Genomic DNA, 10,149 nt, shown 5'->3' with positions numbered 1-10,149 from the left:
CAATATGAATGTGCTTCAAAGTCAGATTGCTGGGCCAGTATCACAGAACAGAACTGCACTGACTATTTATGAGAACGTGGAATTAGTTTAAAAAGAAATACTTATTAAAATGTTGTAACCTGTTTCTGAATCTAAAAGGCTCGAAACCCCCATGGAGAGTATGGCAGCCCTGGCTCTTACAGGGGCAATCATGAACAAAAGTGTTCTGTGTAATTTATCAATAACAATTGAAGAAATCCACAGGCATCAGCAAGTTTTTGTAGTTTTTTACTCCAAATTTTTTATAAAACATCACTTATTAATTTCTGTTTTCATTCCAAATTTGTATATTTTGAATTTTTGTTCCCTGTAAACACATTTAAGCTATGTGGCAGAGTCATAAGTTCTGAGTAAAAATGACTTGTATACATTCTACAAAACAGAAAGAAAATACAACCACAAATGGAGTTCCTTCCTCCAAGGTTGTCCCTCATGCACATTGTTTCTATTGTATCTTAACAACTATCATATGGGTCACAAACTATTTATTTGACAATACAACCAACAAAGTTTTCTCTGTGTAGATAATTTAAAATCAATATAAAAATAAACAATGAAGTTTGACTTCCCTTTAAAAAAAATGGACAGAGAGTCTTGACAGAGTAACAAAACTCTGAAGATATGTGAAATATATGGACTTCGCATTTGATCAAATACAAAAAAAACATGAATGCAACAGTTCTTGGCTGAAATTCTCTGTGCTGCATCACTATTAAGGGCATGACGATGAATACATACGTAATGAAAAGCAATATACAAAATTTCAGAGATAAATACAATATTTATAGTTGATATGTTACAAAATTTCCCTCAAGTGAGCGCAAGTGTGTATTGGAATGGAAATATGACAATGAACTACTTTCGACTTTAGATGGAGTTAAATTTTGCTTTAAATGTTGTTGTTGATCTAAAAGAACATGGGAAAAAAAGACAGATGTATAAATATTTAGCACAATTTTGGCAATATCACAATAGTCTACAAGTTTATAACCACATATAAAACACATAACAGGATTTGGAGCTAGAAGGAAGAGGATGGCGCTTGTCAACAAGAAACAGACTTCACAGTAGCCTAAGAATGCATTAATATACAGTGCTAGCAAAAAAGTATTAAAGAAAAACATGGCAAAACACACTTGCTTAAAAGGAAGCTCTAAACATGGAACAGAGCTAGGTGTTCTACGTACGCCAGAGTACTTGTAGAATCCAAGATCATTTTCACTTTCGAAGATAAACTTCTAGCTACAATAAATTACAAATTTCATTTAAGATGTATGATTGAAACATGATACAATCTTACCCAGCCCCACCCATTTACTTGCATTTGATGTATTTTATGATTGATTTCTACATTATATATCTCATATATTTTCCAGTTGAAAATCTTAAACCTTCTTGGCCCCACTGTATTTTCACACACATAAAAATACAAAAGGACACATTATAAAGACACACAAATGTGAATCTATTGAAAGAGAGTTAAAACAAAAACAAAAAACATTTCTGAGGCAAACAAGTTCATAGGTAAATGTACATCAGTGTTTACATTAAAACCAAATGGTGAGTCCACAGAGATCCTTTTCATATGGTTCACTGGACATAGCCATAGCCAAAGTTCCACCAGATAGGCATACAAAATAAACACCCCATCGTCTTTTGTCTTCTTCGAGGTTGATCAAATGGAAAAATATAAGCAAAAAAAAAAAAGCTCAAATCATTCACTTCTTAATGAAATGCTTTGTCCACATTGTCCAAATCTTAACTCTTGAAATAGTCTTTTCAAAGAAAATCATGTTTTTATCTTCATTAAAAACAGAATAAGCTGTTGACTATATCCTCAGTATTATAGACTACACCAGTGTCTTTGCTGTGTGATAAAGGGGTGTCCTGTAGAGTGGTGAGTAGACTGGTGCTTGAGACGATGAAAGTGCATTTACATTGGAGGTACGACCAGACCGGACATAGCTGGAAAAAAATAGCGAAGGAGAAATTGCATTAAGCACATTAATCTTACCTAACGTATTCAATTGGATAAGCAAAACATTCAGCTATTTACATCAAAGAGATTTAAAAAGATGTGATGTTACAATATTGTGAGACTGTGTGTATGAGTGTGTGCATGGGTGCCTGTGTGATGCGTTTGTGTGTATGTGTGGTGTGTCTGTGCATGTGTGAGTGCACACATCTCTAACAGGACAGTTTCAAAAGCCTCTCTCTTGCTCTGACATTTCAGGCCCCAGCAGGCCAGCGGGGCTACGTGTGATATTCCTCCTGGTGTTGAGGTAATGGCAAACAGTGAACCAGACTCCCAGGAGAGACGGCCCTGCCGACCGTGGAACAACAACATGGCCACTACCCAGAATGCTGTGCTACAACCCCCTCTCCCTCATCACTCAAAGACTCTCCTAAGACTGACTCCCCTCACACTCAAACTATCCTCCATACTGAGGATGGAGCCACTACATTACACTTCTATTTCCACATGCACTACACTAGTCCCATTTCAAAATCATTATCCATGAGATTAGACAGAGATCAAAGGTAGTTTCGATTATTTTACCCAGACAATCTGCTAGGATATCATTAGCAACTCTACCTTATACAGAGACTTGATATACTCAGTATTTCACACATTCTGAACAATTATGTGGCTAGTGAAGTGCCAGGATGAAAAATCATTGCACTGCTCTCAGTGTATTTGTAGTGTCATGGTTGGAATGCTTTTAAGTTTGCCAGCACAGATGATGGCAAGGCATTGCTCATTAATTTCTGCACAACATGTATTAATAAGTATGATCGTGTAGCAAGATGAACTTTAATTTCCCACTTCATTAAGCTCAATGTTATTAATCTTGGGGCACAGGCTACAGCTAAGCTTGTTTTCAAAGCAATCATGTTGGTCATGACACACGCACAAAACCTAATAAACATAATTACTAAAACAATTCTGGGAAGGCGGTTTTCTTAGGCCTCGGACTATGTAATTTGCTGTACTGGATGGGTTGTGTGCGGTGTGTTTGCATGCCTGCTTGCGTGGATGCATTTCTTCATGTGCGTGTGAGTGTTTGCTTGTGTGAGTGTGTGTGTGTACAGTACATGTGTGCGCCCTCATGCTTGCTTGTGTATTTGAATGTAAACTCAAAGGTGTAAATAATAAATTGTAGCCTGTTAAAATGCATATTTGTAATGATTAGTCCCTCACCAAACCGGACAGAGGCATGAGCCGCGGTATCTGCCCAGTAGTCCGAAGGGAAGGGATGAGGGGGTGAGGGGGGCTCACCTTGCAGTCCGTTGCCATTTGCGCTGGTGCAGGAAGGGGGTGGGGAGGCCTGGGGTCGGACCACAGGGGCGAAGGCGCTCTTTTGTTTAACTGCAGACAAGATATGGGAGGGGGTGGGGGGGTGGGGGGTAAGAACATGCTATCGGACTAAACTGGGCTGTATTCAGTGAGGTGAAACGCTCAGAACATTGCCGATGGAAATGTAAAGAATAGAGCTAACATGATTTCGATTCTCTACCTGACAGACAAGTATATCTGCCCTACACAATACATTTCTATCTGAACCTTGTGTAACTTTGCTCCCTCCTGAATGACAGCTCTACTCACTTCCATATGGAGAGTTGGCAGAGGATCCATTGAGGAACCCAGGGGAGCTGGGCACTCCCAGGTTGGACATGCCAGAGTTCCCGTAGCCATTCATACTGTTACTGACGGTGTTGTAGCTGGACTGCTGTGGAGTGCTGCTGGTGATGTACCCTCGTGGAGACGCACTGCTGGTGTTCCGGCTGTAGCCTACCGAATAGGAATAAGAGGAGGACAGGATGATTATAGGTCTATAGGATTCATTCATTCTTTCATTGACAGTGAATGACTCTTGACCCCTAAGCATTATTTCCACTTACCCTGGTCGTTTCCCTGTGACTCGGACACGTTGACAGCTAGCTGGCTGCTGAAGGAGTTGACTCCCATCATGCCGTGGGAGGCTGTGTTGGCGAGGGAAGGGATCTGGTTGTGGTTACGGGGAACGCTGTACAGGGCCTCCGCTATGTCCGCTGCCCTCTTCAGAATGATCTCCTGTGAACACAGAGGTAGAAGTTCAAGTTACTGAACTACTCTTTCGTCCTCAGTCATCCATTATGATGGCTTCGTTTGATATGTTCTGTAAGATGTGTGTGTGTGTGTGTGTGTGTGTGTGTGTGTGTGTGTGTGTGTGTGTGTGTGTGTGTGTGTGTGTGTGTGTGTGTGTGTGTGTGTGTGTGTGTGTGTGTGTGTGTGTGTGTGTGTGTCGGTCTGCATACCTGGTTATTGTGGGGCATTCCATACAGTGCTTCAACAAGGTCAGCTGCTCTCTTCAGCAATACCTCCTGATAAAAAAAAGAGGAAAGACATACATTATTGAAATGCTGATGACAGGTCAAAGATGAATATGACACTTCATGACACGGTTCAACGAGCACCATGACATGTAATGTAACAACATGAGGTCTATATTAGGTGGGCAAGTAAACGTGGCCCTGTATTGAGAGGCACCAACATTGATTGCATTAGGCCACCAATTCCTCTCTCCTCAGAACCACTGGGAACAAGAATAATGTCCCATCTCTTAATTAAACCACCCTAGGCCTTAAAAACAACACCTCACCCTCTAATTCTGGGCTCACGTTTGCACAAGAGTTCAGCACTGGAGTCTCCTTTCTTCAGAACAATTAAGTGAATTAGCTTGGGTTAATCTAGTTCTGCCGTAATGACATTAAGGAATTTTTCAATTAACCTCTTTGACTGGCTGTTGTAAAGGACTTCACAAATGACTTCCCATTCAGCGAGAGCTGGGTGCTTGTGCCTCTGGGACATGGATGCATGGGATGTAGTCTTATCCATGTTTGCATGCTTGCCCCTGCTTCACAGTAAGGATTAGCCATGTTGCTTTGGCTCTTAACACTGAGAATGAGTTGGCCTTGGATCCTGTTCCCTGCTCTACTTCAGAATAGGTTGGCTTGTTAGTGTGCTTTTATCTGCTCTTTGAATTGAGCACTTAATGAAATCCTTCATGGAGCACCACAGTGCTTTGTTTAGTGTGATGCTCCAAGCAATATGTTTGGAAAACCACCTACTCTATTTAGAAGCCTTTATTCTCACAAGAAAAAAGCTTGAGATATTGATGTGGGGTTTTATTTAAATGTGTGTTTACTGGCACCTGCTGTATTGCAGCAATTTGTTGACTTTCCGTCAGAACCCAGGTTAAAAGTGATGGAAATCTGTCACTAGAAACATCTCAGATTGAGCTTGTTTTCTTCCCACATTGCGTGTTTTCCTTCGCGGGCCTCAGTAATTTGTGTGAAGTGTTCCATCACTTGGCAATAGCAATCCGGGATTAAGACGGCAGCTGCCGTAAATGAATGTAAACACAGCCATCGCGCCTTCAAACAGCGGCCTCCAAGACTTGGCCTGTGTTTCCAAGGCAGCGTGTATGGAGCGTGTATGGAGCGTGTATGGAGTGTGTGTGAGCCTCCTTTCATCCTGAGGAGCCATATCTTCCTGAAGTCCTTGATTTATCAAGATGAATCGCTGTAGAAGCCACTTCTAGCATGTGCCATGCTCTTATAGAAACATATAGCATAATCCACCAAGTTAACGCATGGGCGGCTCTCTTTAAAATGGGCATTTACCTCTGAAATTGGTGTGTGTGCTCAACGGTGCATGCATCTAGTTTGCATAGAAATAAAGAATTACGGTTTTCGTGAGGCAGGTACACTAAATGAGAGGACCAGCTGTCTTTATGTGTTCTCATCAGGCCGAACAGATTCCTCTCTCGCTCACTGAGTGAGACAAAGTGTATTTTCTTTTCTTCTTCCTGCAGTTAATAATTACCAATAATCTATTCTATCATATTTCAAGATCTTCTACATGCCTCTCAATTTCAAACAACAATTCAAGCAATTAAGACTGTCATGTTCGCAAGCGGCATGTTTCATTCTCTGAAAACCTCCTCTCCATCCTTGCCCATATGGTACTTTGCAGCAGCGACATAAGGACAGCTTGGAAAAAAGAGAGAGAAAACGATATTGCCTCTCATCCTTAATCTGTCGTTTACCGCGTGGCGTCTTAACTAACCAAGCTCACTCGCAGGGCTATGCTTAAGTGGTGGCCTAGTCACATCCCAGGATGATGGGAAGTGTGGTACCCAATCAACCACAGAGTTTGTTTTGTTTCCGACGAGACACTTTCACGCATATCGGCTCACGCTGTGAATACGATTAGCACCGAATGGTGTTCTGGGGGCATTTCCATGTAAATCTGGATATATAATGTAATTGCCATTCTTGTCATGGAGACAGACATATCAGAGCACCATGTTAAATTGAAAACAATTAAAGCCCATAGATGATCTTCGTTGTTTTGTGACCAAGGCATGACAGCTTTTCTGGTATTCCTTGTTTTACATGGTAGCTTAAAACTTGTGTAAAACACGTCATTCTCCACATGCTAGATTAGCAAGGATTGTGTACTTCTATTGATGTTTTCACAGTTAACAAAATGGGGCCCAGGTTATGTAGCTTTGAGTGTTAATATCATTATAAAAATGTAAGGCAATTAGCGTTCTAGCTCTAGCCTGAATACATTCAGAAGGATAGGGCCATTAGATGTAGAATAGACATTCATTTAAAAACATTGGTAATTGCTTGTCATGAACACATTAGTAATATTTGTTTTCTGCGTGAGGATTACACAAAGAATTGGAAAAGAATCGGTTTGTGTTTACTTCGGAAAACAAAGAGAGAAGCGAATGCAATCAACTTAATAATAAAACAATATTGCTTTTCTGCTTTTAATTTAGTAATGAATCTAATTTGTTACAGAAGAAAGGAGAAATTGAGTGTGGTATAGTGTGACATCCAGTCTATTTGTCCATTACTGCCACAGGGCACAAAATGGTATTATAAATTGTCTTCTTCATATGATGAATCGAAAATTGTTTTATAACAAGATCTTAAAAAGGAGGGTGAATTCCTAAGTCTCTGTTCACTTAACGCCATGCCCGCAAAGCAATCTCCTTTCGCATCACTTGACTGCTCACACTTATTACTTTCATATTCACTCTGGACTCTGCATTGGATTTTTATATCGCTGCTCCTCCCATAGGGTCAGTTTGTCATCTGCAATGTTGTCTTAAAATTACGAGGTAATCTTCAATCAGAGCACGCTTCCCCCCTTTTTCTCAGTGTAGCAACAATATTAGCGTGCATCCCTTGCAATCCATGAGCACGCCCATATTGGCTTTCTGTCTCCTCACAATTACCACGTGTCTTACTGGTCCTGGGGAAAAGGATGGTGGAAATCAATAGCGTCGTAATATTATCAACTGGAGGGTGAAGTCATTGAGGGAGGGGGGCCCGGTGTCGATTTGCCTTTCTGCTAATGCATACTTCGCCTCCTCCAGGTTTATCTCCTTTTTATAGAGTCTTTCCGCCTCACCTGCAGCCCGTAATGGCTGTTCTCTTCACGCCGTCTCCCTTCTTGTTCCAAATGTGCATGCCATCCACCCTGAGGCTTGTATATTGGGAGTGTGCTGTTGACCCCTCGAGGCGATCCTCAGATGGCAAGCTTAACAATGATGAATCACTCTGTAGAATCATTTACATGGCCCCCTGAACCCCATATTTGGGTCCATTAGAGAGCAAATCAAATATTTATATTATTTATTGGAAGTGCAGGGTTTCATCTCACTCTGAGATTGGGCCATGTTAGGGCTGGGGGGGAGACCCTGCTATATTAAGTAAGCACACTGAGGAAACTCATCTCAGATGGAGTCAAAATGTGTTTTATCGCTAAAACGTATTTTGTTCTCCAAGAAGAAAAAAGGATGCTGTAATAAAAGTATGGATCACAATATTCCTTGTTATGTTCAAATTGTAAATTCTACAGAGATGGACTGACTAAATTGAGTGTGTGAAGACAGAGAGACCCAGGGCAGGGAGACTTGCAGCCATAAAAGCTAAGTGAACCCTTCCTTTGGTCTTACAAATGTACTGTTGAAATTAGAGTTACATTTCATGTCCAGGTGTTGTTTTGAGTCTCCACGGGGACCAAACTCTAATTGAAACACTTCATATAGTGCACCAGAGACTGCTGGCTGCGATGTCGTATATCTTCCTATTGACTTGGCCCAGTCGTCCATACTACACCACAGAGCCTGGTCTTTATTAAATTGTCCGTTGGACGTTAATGATATTGCAGTGTTGCATGCTGGGCTTTAATAGATAAGGTCTTAAAAGGCTTTATGGTATTATTAAAACTCTGAGGTGGTCACCAATTTACTGCGTGCCAAGGGAGTCTGTGCAAACTAAACAGTCATAATATTACATTTGACGCATATGGAATGCCAGTTATACCAAATGGAAATTAGCAGGGTCGCAATCAGACGAGCCCAGTAATAGATCTTATCAGAGGAAATAGAAATGCTAAGGAATTAAAGAATGGCTGAAATATGTGGCTTTGTTTTCATGTTGAAAAATGCCAAAATGGCAGGCTACCGGATATGTGTCACAAGCATGTGGGAATCAAGAGCCTTTCAACTACTTTACTGAGTTCTAAAGAAAACAGTGAGACCTAACGCATAATAACGTGTCGTTCTGGCCTTATTAGCCACACTAAGACTGGGGGGTTTACGAGCGTAGAGTCATGTAAACAACAGATTAAACCAAATGGAGCTGTGGAGAATGAAAGGAAAACATGAGTGGGGTAATGACGGCCCAGACGACCAGGAGATTACCATCTCCACAGACTACTGGAGAGGAAAGACGTCTGATTGAGCTATTTTGCCACACAGAAAGTTTACCACACGCCTGCCTCCCTCTCTCTCCTCTCACTAAACAACTACATTCCCAAACCAATGCTACATGGACGCACCAGTGTGTGTGTGTGTACTGTATTTCTGTTGGGTTAAAACGTTTGATCTTCTTTTGATGTTGTTGGGTTAGCAGCTGTGGTGTGTGTATGGTGTTGTTTGTTGTGTCTACAAGGTGTTGTAATGTCAATTTCTGTGAAGATGAGACGTAACACTGACCTTTGGTAACCTCTCAGGGTCACCCGGGTGCCTGGGGATGACCTTCTGCAGCCTCTGGAACCCATAGTCGATGGTTGGCTCATTGAGGGCTGACCAACAAAGAAAATCCCAATTGTTAGACAATGTGAAGTGAAGTGAGATAACAGCTCTGTAAACTAATGTCAACAGCTAGCATGTAAACCAATGACAACAGCTAGCATGTAAACCAATGACAACAGCTAGCATGTAAACCAATGACAACAGCTAGCATGAAAAAATCTATCACAAGTGTCACAAACCCCCTGCATCCAGTCAAATTCTCAGTTAGCAAAATAGCCATGATGACATGATGCAGTACATCAGTCTAGAGCAGGTTGCATATCTCTCACAGGGTCCAGCTCTTTTTAGCTTCATGGGAATATTGAGAGCAAATTACATGGTGGGATGTGTTAATCTAACCGAGCTTTAATAATCTGTGAAAGTCCAGAAATTGATCTAGCATGAGTTGCTGTCACTCCAGCGCTGCACCGACTGTACCACCCCGCTGCTCTGCTGAAATACTACAGCGGATCACACAGAGCGATCAATCTCACCCACCCCTCAAATAGTAATCTGGAGCAGCGAGCCATATTGGGCTATGAATCAGAGGCACAAAGTAAATGAATCATAAGTCAGACTTTGGTAAGACTTAGGCGTTTTATGTCTGACAGTCATAATGGGTAATTTAAGGCTTCCTTACAGCTCTCACTGATTCTAAACAATCATGTACACCCGTAGGCCAAGGGGAAGGTAGGAGGGAGGGGAGGAGAAGGAACGACTTAATAGAGAACATCACTTCTCAATGTAGATATCATTTTCAGCAGAGTAACTCAGACGAGCGTGGCAGTGCCTCATAAATCAATGGCTTTCTGTGGAGACTAATAAGAGCTGCCTGCCTCTATTCATTGTTCAGCCAGTAATTTGGCCCATCACTCATTACTCAGCATGTAATTTTGGCATTAACGCAGCAAGGCTTGCTCAACCTGCTGAACACGAGAGAACATGAAGGCTAACGCCACACGTACAG

General features: G+C 41.5%; 1 protein-coding gene across 6 annotated transcripts in view; it reads right to left on the bottom strand.

The window, feature by feature from the left end:
- Positions 1–254: 254 nt before the first annotated feature.
- LOC139381568 (transcription factor COE3-like) overlaps positions 255–10,149 on the bottom strand; it is a 74,859-nt gene continuing 64,964 nt past the window's right edge. For 3 of the 6 annotated variants that reach the window (XM_071125210.1, XM_071125211.1, XM_071125209.1), the window contains exons 11-16: positions 9,105–9,193; positions 4,339–4,404; positions 3,943–4,114; positions 3,647–3,832; positions 3,320–3,409; positions 255–2,004 (exon numbers count right to left, since the gene is read on the bottom strand). In XM_071125210.1, the coding sequence (XP_070981311.1) occupies positions 1,973–2,004; positions 3,320–3,409; positions 3,647–3,832; positions 3,943–4,114; positions 4,339–4,404; positions 9,105–9,193 (635 nt within the window). In that variant the 3' untranslated portion in view covers positions 255–1,972. Of the gene's footprint in view, positions 2,005–3,241; positions 3,410–3,646; positions 3,833–3,942; positions 4,115–4,338; positions 4,405–9,104; positions 9,194–10,149 lie in introns of all 6 variants that reach the window. The other 3 variants (XM_071125208.1, XM_071125207.1, XM_071125206.1) reach the window with 1 other exon arrangement.

This window comes from Oncorhynchus clarkii, chromosome 23 (genome assembly GCF_045791955.1).
Source record: "Oncorhynchus clarkii lewisi isolate Uvic-CL-2024 chromosome 23, UVic_Ocla_1.0, whole genome shotgun sequence".
Classification (NCBI taxonomy): Eukaryota; Metazoa; Chordata; class Actinopteri; order Salmoniformes; family Salmonidae; genus Oncorhynchus; species Oncorhynchus clarkii.
The sequence above is the reverse complement of the archived record's forward strand: the minus strand, read 5'-3'. Positions and strand labels throughout refer to the sequence as shown.